General features: G+C 43.9%; 1 protein-coding gene across 3 annotated transcripts in view; it reads right to left on the bottom strand.

Moving 5' to 3' along the window:
* ephb1 (EPH receptor B1) overlaps positions 1-13834 on the bottom strand; it is a 168137-nt gene that overhangs the window by 55877 nt on the left and 98426 nt on the right. For all 3 annotated transcript variants that reach the window (XR_012595862.1, XM_074651199.1, XM_074651198.1), the window contains exons 4-5: positions 8839-8994; positions 2030-2365 (exon numbers count right to left, since the gene is read on the bottom strand). Coding sequence is in view for 2 of the 3 variants with exons in the window: in XM_074651199.1 (XP_074507300.1) it covers positions 2030-2365; positions 8839-8994 (492 nt within the window). In the remaining variant the exon portion in view is untranslated. The remainder of the gene's footprint in view (positions 1-2029; positions 2366-8838; positions 8995-13834) is intronic.

Here is a 13834-nt window from a genome sequence, read left to right on the forward strand (position 1 = left end):
GCTGCAACTCCACTTCATGTCTGTTATTAGCTCCCACAAGCCCACGCTGTGACTTTCACGGTCCGCCTCATCCACAGAAAAATGAAGAGAGCCTCATTTACATGTTTCACTTGGTCAATACTTGTCCCTTGTTAGGTGCTTCTGCGTGCAAGTCAAAGATCTACAAGAGCATGAAAAACACTGTAGCGAAAAAGGACCGGCAAAGACAATATCCTCGACCTGTCATTTCCATTGGCTGGGCTCAGGTCCCATCAGGCACAGTTAGAGGATGAGTACACGGCAAACATACAGAGAGACAGAAAGGGAGAAAAAGAGAGAGAGAGAAAGAGAGAAAGATAACAGGATGAAGGTCATTTTCATTCGCTGGGCTCGGATCCATCACAAGCAAAGTCAGAGAATGCACACACAAACACAAACATACAGGGAGACAGACAAGGAGAGAGGGCAGAGAGAGAAGAATATTTCAGTGTAGCCTGAAAACAACAGCTGTCCGCGTATCTATCTTGGGTCTGTCTCCTTCAGTCTGACATTAAAGTATTGAACAGTGAACGCAGTTGAACCAAGGTAGCTCTTATACAACACTAAAGGTGAGACTTGTAGTTCAGCATGTCTGTCTGCTGTCAGCTAAGCTACGAACAGTGAAACAAAGAAATGACGGATTTGCGGATCACGCCTAATGCTCAGTGTAACTTGAATTTAAGATAAGGTGCAGAATTATGTAAGATTAATTCACTTGTTTTTCTTAATTCTGAGACCAGTGCCAGTGTGTAAATCTGAAGATTTACAGACAGGTTTCAGATGGGGTGTAGCCTTCTGTGAAGAGAGAAGTACTGACTTGCTGTGCGGCATTGCTCTCAAAACAAAGTCGCATTAAACAAAGACCAAAGACAAACAACAAAGAGATGCGTCAGTGTGTGAAGGAACCAGCCTGCAACCTCCAGATGTGAACCTCAAAAAAGAAGAAGAGGTTTTATAAATGACTCATGTGTTGTTCTTGGAGGGATGATTACCTTTAACAAAAGCAAGAATTCCTGGAATGCCCAAAGAGAAATGCAAACCGGGGCTATTTCCATCATCGGATTTGATGTGTAAATAAACTACAAAGGAAAGAGGGATGGTGCCGTGAATGGCACTTGTCCTGCAACAAAATGTAACATGCTGTGTCTTGGGTCTGGGCCTGAACTCCTCCATCTTGTTTTCAAAAGGGAAAGCCATTACTTTGATTCAGGGAAGAGAGGCTGAGAAAGGGAGCACGTATGTATATCTTTCACTGAACCAGCTGGCCTCACGCTTCAAGCTTTAAAATCATTATTCACGGTGGTGCGACGTGAAATCTTAGCAGCCCTGAAGAAAGACTCTGAAATGCAATGATGGTCTTTTGAGGTAATAATACTTTCACAAATAAACTGATATAAAACTACTTACTCAGGTTTTTGCTTGCAGAAAGGAAAGATTTAAAGAGGACCTATTATGCTTTTGTGCTTTTCCCCTTTCCTTTATTGTGTTATTTAGTTTGTTGTGCATGTAAAAAGTCTGCAAAGTTACAAAGCCCAAAGTCCACGCTAAAGGGAGTTACTCTCCCCCACATAAACACTGCACCTGAACTCGCCTCGCTTGAAGTCCCGCCTTTTCGTCCATAACGTGGTGATGTCACCAAGTAACACACCTGCCTAGTGGCTAGTTTGGCATGTCCTCAAACAAAGCTAGTTAGAGTGGAGCTGGAGCGGAGGCCGAAGAGTTTGGTTTGGTTGACTAATCACAACAGAGTGCCAGCCAACCAATCAGAGCAGAATGGGCTTTTCAGGAGGGCAGGAACTCAAACAGAGCGTTTCAAACAGAGGGTGAAAAAAGGAGCTGTAGCATAGCCGGTATGAGAAAAATAGAGAGTTTTTTGAACATTAAAGCATGTAAACATGTTCTAGTAGTAACCCAAAATACAAGTATGCACCTGAAAATTTGCATAATAGGTCCTCTTTAATAAAACAAAACAATAATACTAGTATGGAAAGTTACCATATCAGCCACTTACCAGCCTGGTTGGTGGTGATGTCTATGGAGACATGCTGGGCAGGGTACGGGCTCTTATTGCTGACTCCGTTGACAGCCTGTATCTCAAAGCTGTAAAGGGTGTGGGCCCACAGGTTGCTGATGAACACCGTGGTGTCAGTCAGACCCAGCTGTCGAGGGACGAAGTCCACGTTGTCGTCGCAGTGGGAGCAGGAGCGTCGGTCGGCCCGGCACTTCTTGCACACTATGTTGTAGACGACGTCGTCGCGGCCGCCCGTCTCCCTGGGAGAATGCCACTCCAGGATCACAGAAGTCTCGTTCACAATGGAGATCACGTTCCTTGGGCTGGAGGGGACACCTGGAGACACACAGAGAAAAGATGTAAGCTAGGACATTTACCTTTACAGCTAGACCCATTTCATTTTAGAAAACATTTTAACATAAGGCAATCTGTCATGATTCTTAAAGCAAAATAACATATTGCTTGTCAGAGAAACTGTTTGGTAAATCTGCCTGCTGTTTCAATTTAGTCAATTTACAACCCTGTAATAAAGTGTTGTTGACCAAGAGAGCAACTTGTCTTTTTCTCCTTTTTCTCCATCTTCAGCACAATTGTAATGCTAATTTATTCCATTCACACCCAGGGAGATCATACAGCGAAACATTTGTGTCTATCAAACATTGGTTATTTAGCAAAATGCAGTGTTGCATGGAGTATTCTTATCCGAGTGGCTCTGGAGATTCACGCTCCCATTCACTCCCTCATAGCCCGCAGCTGGAGCAGAACCTCAAAGACGACATTCAGAAGGAAATCAAGAAATAATAAAACAATTGTTTTGCTTGAGTGCATGGTGGCTTAATATTAGGGTGCAGAAAAGTGGCTTCTTGTTCAGCCTCCCGCAATTGGAGCGCAATTCTTTAAGAGTTCAAATCTGCTCAAATGGCAGTGTATAATTTTGCTTCGCTGAGACTGCTGTGTCCCCTGCAGCTGCTCAGAGGCAGCTCTTTCTTCTCAGATACCAGACACTGCCGATAAAGCGGAAGCTCGCCAAAGCCCTTAGTCAGTGCTGCTTGGGTTAAGTGAGGCTGCCCTGCAGAGCTGATCTGGTACCAATTTATCCTCCATAAAGCCTGACCTTTATCATTAAAAGAGTAGTTTAACTGACCCACTTCTAAACCCATGACTACTGTGAAACTAAAAATCTGCTAGAAAACCCTTTGAAGAATTACTCAGCTCTCTAACATACTCCCTTTCCTCTTCTCTTTTTACCCATGAGAAAGATATGACAACAAGCGTACATATAGACTTTTAAGCATATTATGATACAGCACTTGAGTTTTCCGTGGGCTTAGGGCAGATAGTTACTTCAGTCAACACAGACACAATTAATCATTGTTGCTGCAAAGCCATGTGGGATAGCCCTGGGGAGCTGGGACAAAGCGCCCGAACACACAAGGGTGAGGGAACGGCACTGTTACTGCGGCGACCTCGGCTCGGCGCCTCAACAACAGAGAGGTCAGTGACAGGAAGGGCGTGACCTCCAGAGTGTGATTATTATGGTCTGGTCTCCAGATACATGGTCGAAAGGCACATAATTTGGTCCGTGTATGCTACCAGATTTCGTGGAGTGAGAATATGGCGAAAAAGGGCGTGTGGTGGTGGAAACAGGCCATGCGAGGGAATTGGCAGCCCTTTAGCGTTTCCCCCTTGGGGACTGCACAATAGGCGCTTCGTATGTTACTCACACTGCTTGCATCCTCTGTATCATCCATCACATACATGAACTCGCCCCCAAACTTGCATCGCTGGGAAAAGCAATGCACATCTGCTCATGTGGAAAATGCATGTGACACAAACACACACGCCTGAGCTATCTGTTTCTGCGTATTCATGCCTGCACTGTCTGTATCAATGTATTCTTACAACGGTGAAAGCAAAAAAAATTGCCTGGTTGAGGTGTGAACGAGGCGTCACACCCCTTCGTCCCAATTACAAGCGAGCTCCGCATATGCAAGGATGGTACCAGAAATCAGATGTGACGGCCACTTAACCAGTGATTTGCAGACTATTACTGCAGCCTGTGGCTGTTTTAATTCGCCATAGGATTTAATTTGTTGAGGATGTTACTTACAGGCTCTCAGCTTGCATTCAATTTAGCTGTGCCAGTCAGATTTGATTGTGCTTACATACATGTTGCTTTCATTTAGGAGCAAAACATCATCTCCAAGCAGCACCAGTGCTCTTTGTGACATGTACACAGTAAGGGCTCTATTTTAATGGTGCACTCACAACAAGCAGTGTGAAGTGTCAGGTCATTTGCACAAGGGCAACAAGGACGTATCAATGTTATTTTTGTTCAGTATGGCCAATTGCATAAGTTGTTTTATACCCTTTTAACAATCGCAGGGACACAATGACACTAGCTAACCAACTTAAGTCAATTTGGTTCTCCAGAAAGCACAGAACAGCACAAATACATGCTATAGCAATGCAAATTGGGAGCCAGATGATTGAAGCTTTTTCAGCTGAATTTGTGGAGATGGTCAAAGTCTGGTCACCTGGTTTTCCAAGTGTCATAATACACATTTAAGACACAAGAAACTACATGTTAACTATTTTGTGCCGTTACTAAGGACCAAAATGTTGTATTGTTTTTACTGGCTGCTTTTGGTTTGTTTTACTTATGTGATTAATACGCTTGTACTCAATTAGATCTGCTCATGTTTACATGCAATTCCATTGCTGCCAAAACTGTGAGTCAAGGAATAGTCTGCGTAAACTGTTTACATGGTGGCACAAACTGACAATACCCCATAATAATCCCGTTTTTTCTAACAACATAATAAGTTTCTTGAGTCGCTCTCCTAAATTTAACCAAAATAAAACAGTGATAATTCTGCTGTTTTGCATCATATTGTAATTAAAAATGATTCACAATATTTAAATCGGTTGCTATTTAGTGTTATTGTATCTTTAACTCATTTGGACAAGTGAAAATGGTATTCAGCAATATCATGATGTGCATTATCTACAGAGTTATGATAAATTATACCATGCTACTCTTTTTGTCTCCCACACATATACATTGATGATGAAGTACTCAAAGACTCTGTCTGAGTTGTGACTACTGCTACAGGTGGACTCACAGACTGATATGTCTGCCCTTTTAGTGAGCGGACGTTAAGGTGCCACCTGGGCTGTAAAAGACCACAGTCCAGTTTTCTCCCTCGGCTGCTAATATAAAGTGCTTCTCCTCTTTCAAACTGTTTGTTTTTATGATGTGAAACAGGCCTTGAGGGACCAACAGAAGGTCCCTATGTGGAGATACTGATCACAGCCAGAGGAGCTGGGAGAAAGAAAGAAGGGCTGTGTGGGTTGGTGAGACATGAAATAAAACATGTCATGAGGACTAATACTGTCTGGCTGAGAGACTGAAGGAGTCATAGATAGACTGTTTGTGTGTTAGTGTGTATGGGAGCAGGCAATGCAGCTTGGGAGATGTGGGTGCATCCACAATGACACGTCTGAGGAGACACAATATGAATATGCGGAAGCTTTTCTATAGGATAATCTCCACACCCACATTACTCACTACGGTAACTCCAAACGTCATATTACCTTGGCTGAAACTAATGACATTTTGAACATATGTGCATGCACTAGTCTGGAGCATTATGTCTTCCTGCCCAGTACTGGGATTTAGAGGATAGGCCAGACAATTACCTTGACTTAGCTCCATTACTATTTACTGAGAGCAAAAAACTGCTGTGGGAAGCACCCTCAACTGACTCCAGAACTGACAACACAGTTCATGTGGAGATAACTTGGATAAAAGAACAGAATATGTATGCACTTTGACGGCTTCCAGCTCTTTCTCTTTGAAAGCAGAACAAGGAGAAAGGAGATACAGTGAATAGAAGAGCAGAGATGAAAAAGAATCTAAATGGACCGCTGAGAAGAATGGAAAAGCAGATAGCGCTGTTCTTTCAGTAAGGAATTTTGTTTGTTTTTCATGCAGACAGTGTTTGACAGGGCTCAAGGAGGTTTTCAAATGATGGCCGCAGTATTGAGTGAGAGCCGCAAGATTCAGAGCCAATGTGGTGCGGATCAGGAATGCAGAAACCCATCAGAACCATCCTTCCCTTTCTCCTATATTTATGTTGATTGAATTACATTCCAAAGATTTTCCACATGAGTTGGTTGGTGGCTGGCAGTGGTGGTTACATGCATATACAGCATATTTTGTTTTTTACATATTGTGCCTCACTGCTGGGACTCTCATATCCTGCGTTACTGTGAGCTGTGTGCAGAACTTCCCCAGATGGCTCTTTTAATCCATCATTTCTTCTACATTCAGGCTTTGAATGTAAAGATTCAAATCTCAGTTTTGTCACATCCCTCCCTCTGTGTAGATGGATTTTTTTCCCTGTCCTATATTTGTCATTAGTCCTTCCCTTCCCTCGCCACTATCCCTCGCACCAGGATGCTCCATCACTGCATCCCTTCCCCCCTACGGACCAATCAGCACTGGTTTCACCGCCCGACTCCCCTCAGTCACCACTCAGCTCTTCATTCTCCCTCTCTGACTCACACATTGAGAAACCCAGCATGCTGGAGCTGGCTGACCTCCCCGCAGCACACACACATTACTTCTTTTCATACGTGTACACCCATGGGTAGATAGAGGTATGTCACGCTGGGGCCTGGGAGCCTAAGGAAGGGACCAGTGCAATGCAAACCACTGTCCCTCCCAGAGCCAACGATGCTGAGTAGCCCAGCTGAGAGGAGTGGGCTTCACGCTGCGAGACAGAACGCTGGATGTGGTGTTCAGGCATGGCTGGAGTCAGCGCAAGACAGAGGATTGAAATGACGGAGGGCTGGGAGGTTTTGAAGTGTACCCCAGGCTTGGCATACCCCTGAGGGAAAAGGGTGGGAGGGCATAACGTGAAGCCCCCCCGCTGACAGAGCCAGACGCCGGACAATCCATCAGCAAGCTAATCAGACTGATCTGGAGCACGCAGGGACCCGCGCCTCTGATGGCGGCGAGAGGCGCCATAGCTACAGCTTCTGCTGCTGCAGATTGGCCTGATTTATGCTACTCAAGCAGCGCTCTTATCAGGACCAGCAGTATTAAAGAGATTCTTACTAGCATGATCTCTCTGCCTGACCCCCCGCTGAGATCTAGGGCACCCTGAGCATCAAGCACGGCTGCTACTGTATGATTCAACCTTCAGAGAAGGCTTTGAATGTGCTGTTGCAAGAATTCTGTCAACACAAATTGAGGAGGAATTGAAGTCGGTTTAAGATGTTAAAAGGGGTGGTTGAAACCTAAAATCCTCTGTAGGACATTTTAAATTCATGTGTGGTAAATAAAAGCATTTTTCTCTTGTAGTGAATATTTTACTTCATCGTGCACTGTGTAATTGTAACTTTTTAACTGGGCACCTAGGATGTTTTATCCATGAAAACGAGGAATAGTCTATAGCCTAAATGTTAAAATATTGAGAGGAATGAAGTTGTACCGAGCATGAGAGGAAAACTGAGTGTGAAGTAGAGGAAAAAAGAACAGAACTGACAGACAAGATAAGACAGAAAGTGGCGTGATTGAAAGCAGAAGAAAAGTAACACAGGCTGCATTTGGAAAACTGAACACAGACCAGGGGGATCCGTTCAAGAAACTCCACTGGGGAGCTGTTGTGGAGATTGCTTAGGAAAATTCAAGGCCTCAAGGTAGAGGCAGATGCTACAGTTGATGGAGCGTTTGCTAATTCACCGGAGAGCTATGTAGTACGCCGTGGGAGGGCGGAGAAAACTCAAGGTGAAAGTGGGGTGTCATCCGTCGAGAACATCCAAAGCCTAAAGGTGTGGATGGCTACGCATGGGAAGCGTCCAAACAGTCAGTCAGTCAGACAGACAGCCGTGCTGCGTTGGGGTTCCGCTGCAACTTTAAGGCTCTTATTCAGAGTTATAAAAAAAGGAAACACTGCAAAAGAGGTGCATTCAATACACGTTTTAGCCGTGAAGGCTACAGCTGCTTAACGATTAAGAAAGGAGTGTGGTCCGGAGCCCATTCCTGAGGCCAATTAGCCAGGTCTGTGTGAATAAATCAGGACTAAATGAATACATAACCACACCAATAATGCTTCCAGGTCTGCTGTTGTGAGGAGAATAAACCAGACGATCCCCAGCGGCGACGAAGGAAGAGAGGTAAACAAACTTTTTGGGGGTCTAACGGTGCTCTCTTTCTGCGTAACTGTGTGTCAGCAGGGAACGACAGGAAGGCTTAGCATATTGCTTTTACATCGTATTAAGATAACTACGATGCTGTGAGAGGCCTTATTGGATCTCCAGCGGATAGCGGCAGGACAGTGTCGAAGCTTCGCAGCATCTGCCTGAGTAATTAGGACTTCAGGGGATGATAGCAGACGGAAACGAAGAACAGCAAGATACAGAGAGAGGGAGATAACTGAGAGGAAAGTTAGCTCAATGGCACAGTGATGGAGACGTCAATGATGGAAACCCTGAAATGTAATTATTATGACCAGACAGAGAAGACAACTAGGGCTCTAGATACAAGCTCATTTAAATGCTACATGTGCTGGTTCAATGACAGTGAGAAAGAGACACAGACAAAGTGAGATAGGAAAAAAATCAATCTCCACACTGTCGTTATGAAAATATAGTGGCTTGTATATGCATCATTCAATATCGATGTCACATATACATGCACACTAAAATGGATAATGCATACATGGGCCTATTACAGGTGCTTGTCCTACAAGAATGTAAGCGTGTGACAGTGTATGTAATGTCATGTAGGATACACTCACTGGTGCAGGGTTCATCCGGCTGATCAGCGTCGCCGCGGTAGTAGCCGTTGCGGCACACACAGATGGTGGCGGCCTCAGCTGTGGAGCGGCTGTTAGGAGGGCACTGTAGACACAGACCTGGACCCTGGGTTGACTTGAAGGTACCCGGCGGGCATGCTGCGAGAAGAGAAAAACAATGTCAGGAAATGAATGAATGAAAAAAATTATAATAATAATCCACAAGTCAAGTAGCTGGCATGAGCCGGGCATCTGGGTCTAGTATATCAGCTAGAATGGTGAGCAGAGATGAAACAGACAGAAAAGAGGCCACGTTGAAACTGACTAGAAATATTCCCACACATAACCATCATAACATCACACATTTTCATTTTTACACTTTTGTTCCTGCATGGATTAAACAAATGAGATATAACTTGTTCATTAGTGAGCTTTAGGTGGATTTTGTTCATCATCAATCATTCAATCATTGGTAGGTTTTTGTATTGTGGTGGTCGCTATTGTCACATATTCAACCATTTCAGCTTGTTAAATCAACGGCTGAGGCAGTCGGTAAGGGAGAACTGGCTGACTGGCTGTACATCCTGGCAAAGTAAGGATTTCAGCTGGTTCTGTCTTATTTTTCACCTCCACTTTTCTCTGTCCACACGCAAAAGATCACAGGCTGACAACACCATTGTAAAGATAAGACATGAAAAGCAAATTGAAACTTTACACTGCCAATTGCAACATTTTGTCAGGCACATTTTCAATTTGTATTCTGTATTAACACAACTGTGGCATGCAAATGGTTGGTTAGCTTGTTTTGTTTTATTTTCCATTATGTGTAGATTAGATATATAGCCTAGATTATATTTGGGAGGCACATAACCTACATGCCTATCAGTGGTCAGCTGGCAATCAGCTGTAGCTCAGTAGTATGTCCAAGTACAAAGACATGAGACAGAGTAGTTAGTTAATGGAGGCTGGCTTCATGTGTTTGAGTCCTATATTCTAAAGGCCGTGGTGGAGGACAAAGATTATTGCGGCTGATATCACTGCGCCTAAGTCCAGGCAATAACCTAATCCATTTACACTCACATCCCAAAAGAATACAAAGCTGAAGGGTTTTCTGCACTGTGCGGAAGGATTTACTGACTATAATAACCATGATAAATGTCTAATATTTTAGCAGGCTTACTGATGGGGGAGGAAGCTGTGGTGCTGCTGCTGCACTCCAGAGGGGAGGGGTTATAAATTTAATGGCACAAGCATCTTACAGTTTCTCCAGCTGCGTCTATTTGCCTGAGTAATAGATTGTAAAGGCTTGACTGCGACTGAGAAATGGGATGCGGGGTACTAAACTCATGCTTGTGTAAAAAACACCAATGCACAGCAAAGATATATATCAACAAAAGATTTCTGCAGACAATGACGGACTTTATCAGGTATACAAAACGATGAGCCATCTGTGTTTCAGATAGTCAAAGCAAAAGAAATCGGTTAAAGCAATATTGAATTTGCTTACCGCAAAATGATATCTGATTAAGAGCCCTCTTTTCCAATAGTTATGAAGAGCTTAGTAAATGGAGAGTTATTTAAAGCAATAATGACTAAGGAGTACCCCCTCACTGCCGGATCAAACAGTGGAAAATGTGGCACAGTAGCTATGTGAGGAAAAACCTTTAGACCTTTGTATCAACAGGCTTTTAAGATTTAATTTAAACATTTTATGCTTCATTAAAAAATGCACCGAGGGGCTGGGTTTGGAAGCCCGAGTCTACTTTACTATGTTGTAATAAAAAAAGGGCAGGTTCCTGTTTTCACGAGTCTTCCATTCATAGCATTCAGCCGGCCATCTCTGGTGGGCTGTTAGTGAAGGATAGAGAGATAAAGAAAGCAGGTGAAGGAGAAAGAGGAGGCATCATGCACACACACAACTCTAGCAGCCGCCCCCCAACGGCGGCCGCTCTCCTGATCTCCTTTGGTGGAGCCGACAGACACACCAGAAGCTAACTGGCTGACCTCATGTCTAGTCACACAACACTGTCAGACCATCACATATAAACACACATACATGACCAGACCACAATAACCACAAACAGCTTATAAAACAACCCCAGGAGCTGTAAGGCATATCACAGCTGCAATACACAAGGGTATCCCCCTGAGAAAAACATATTGCTGTGCGGTGGATACTCCAGAGCTGAAACTATAGATGCATGTGGAGAAATATACAGTTCTACAGGGTAGAGTGCTATAAAGGTAATAGTGTTTCTATAGGGGAGTGTGAGCCTCTGTTTTACTGTGTGGGAATGGAAGTTTGTGACCTCTCTTGACTTGTAATACACAGATCTCATGTGTGCGAAGACCGAGCTCCATCTAATACAAGAACATTGAGACTCTTAAAAGTGCTCCCCGGCCATATGGGGAAGCACAAACCAGCTGCAGAGCCATTTTTATAAAGCAATAACTTCCGAAGATATCAGAGATTACAAGGCGATAAAACACAGATCAAAAATTCATTTTCGGCGGGAGAGCGGGGGGAGAACTTATGTGTCATCATCTTTGCTATATAAAATTCATATATCAGGGTGAACCACACGAATGCATATGGCCAACGCACACACAAACACACACACACACACACACACACACACACACACACACACACACACACACACACACACACACACACACACACAGACACACACACACACACAGAAACCTCAAATCTATTGCCCTGACTCTTATGAAAAGGGATCACGGTAAGTGGTTCAGCGTGTGTTTAATAGGGTGTGAGCGGAATATGTGCGTTTGGGGTTGTGCCCTCAGGGTTGTGTGTTTACAGACAGACAGTACAGTAGCTGGCCTGGACACTCATAAATGGGCAAAAGTGAGGAGAAAAGCAGGGAGGGTTGTGCTGCTGAATCAGCCGTATGAGATAGCAGCGCTGCAAAAAGTGCCTCAAGGCAAACTTGTGAGCAGAAAAATGCACACACACACACTCTCTTATACTCACGTACACAACTCACTGAACAAACACACACCCTGAGAAATGCTCCCATATTGGCATCAACGCTATCCTCACCTCCACGATACATTTACGGAACTGATTTACACAGCGATACATGTAACCACCACTGACCCAGCCCGTTCTCATTCCCAGGGCGTCATATACTGACGCTTTGTCACGGCTGTCGGCGTTAGATACCGACGCTCAAGGTACCCTTTACTGTCGAAGCTTTCCAGGAGACTGCTGTTCGTTACCTGTGTGTCACATTTCAATCAGCTGTTCGTTCATGTCCCCTGTTCACAATGTTCAGTGTCATTTTCCCTCTACAAATGTAGTAGTTTTAATGCCAACCATGTCTTTTCCTAAACCTAACTAAGTGGTTTTATTGCCTTAGTGTTTTTGTTTACTTCACAACATTGAAGCTGCAGTAAGCAGAATATTTTTGGCATCATTGGGCAAGAATTCCATAATAACCTTTCAGCATATTGTAATTCAAGTGTTCTGAGAGATAACTAGACTTCTGCACCTCCTCATGGCTCTGTTTTCAGGCTTTAAAATATCTAGCCCATGACGGGAGACTTTGGCTAATCACAGATCATTTTAGAGAGAGAGCGTTCCTATTGGCTGTTCATTCAACAGAGGCAGCTGTCGATCAAACGGGCAAACTAGGCAGCGCTGGTCAAATATGAATTGATATTCTGTTATTATAATGCCCATTTCTCGCCTAAAATATTTTCAGAAACATCTTGTAGTGTACTGTTTAGCTATAAAATGAGAAAGTTTGCTCCAGCCGGTGGGCGGTGATGGTATTTCCTCAACTGTTCTCAACATGGCGGCCGGGTCACAAACTTTCTCATTCGACAGCTAAACAGTACACTACAAGATGTTTCTGAAAACATTTTACGTGAGAAATAGGCATTACAGTAACAAAATATTGATTAATATTTGATCAGCGCTGCCTAGTTTGACCGTTTGATCGGCGTTCGCGAGTGATTGACAGCTGCTCATAGACGGCAGGCTCCAGCTCGTCTCTGATTGGTTGTTTTCCTCCGGTCTGTGAAATCTTGCAGATGCCGTTAGGAGCACCGTTGGACACATTAGGACACCGAGACACATGATTTTTTTCAGATAACCTGTCTCTTGCACTACTGTCAGGATATAGTGACCATTTTATAAAACCAACTTTTTTTTAATCATATTTGCTTCCTTCTCGGCTACTGCTGCTTTAAGCATGTGTTTACTGTGACAAAGTGTCAGTATATGACAAGTTGGGATGTGAACACGTTGGTTGACCCCATTAAATTAAATGGCGCAACCACATTTCCTGCCACTTGACTAGCACATGCTCTACAGAACCTGAGATAATTTAATGCTTCTCCTCGGACAGCTGAAGATGCTGCGATCAGCATTAAATGACAGCCAGGCGAAAACAAACAGGCAGCGACACAAACACACACACGCAGACACTTCACGCCCAGCACATGATGAATGTCCGTCTAGATTATAACTCCCACCTTGGAGCTGAGGTTCTTTCTCTAATTGACACACAACATGTGCACGAATCCCAGCAATAAACTCATTAATTAGCCGCTCACTGATCTGCCTCACGGAGCGAGAGGGAGGAAGAAACCGAAAGAGAGAGAGAGAGAGAATGAGAAAGTGATGGGAACAATGTTAGCAAACCCTCTGAGGTATCGTTTTAAGGGCGGGCAGCGGTGGGCCGAGTAACGTTACGCTTCATCAGATTTGGAACTGAGCCCAAAGTCTTTTCTCCTGATTTGTGAATATTTAGATTGGAGGAGGCCAGGAGTAAAAAAAACAAAATAAAAAAAAAACACATAGACCCATCAGTCATCAACTGTGTTGGTTTTCAGGGACAGGAGGGGAAAGAACATTAGATCAACAAGCAATTAGTCTCCCCAGTGGGAGAATAACCCACAACTGAACTGGCTGCATGCAAAAAACTAAACATTCCTCCCTTTCAAGTGGTCTCTACAGGATTCT

The sequence above is a fragment of the Sebastes fasciatus genome, chromosome 11 (genome assembly GCF_043250625.1).
Source record: "Sebastes fasciatus isolate fSebFas1 chromosome 11, fSebFas1.pri, whole genome shotgun sequence".
Classification (NCBI taxonomy): Eukaryota; Metazoa; Chordata; class Actinopteri; order Perciformes; family Sebastidae; genus Sebastes; species Sebastes fasciatus.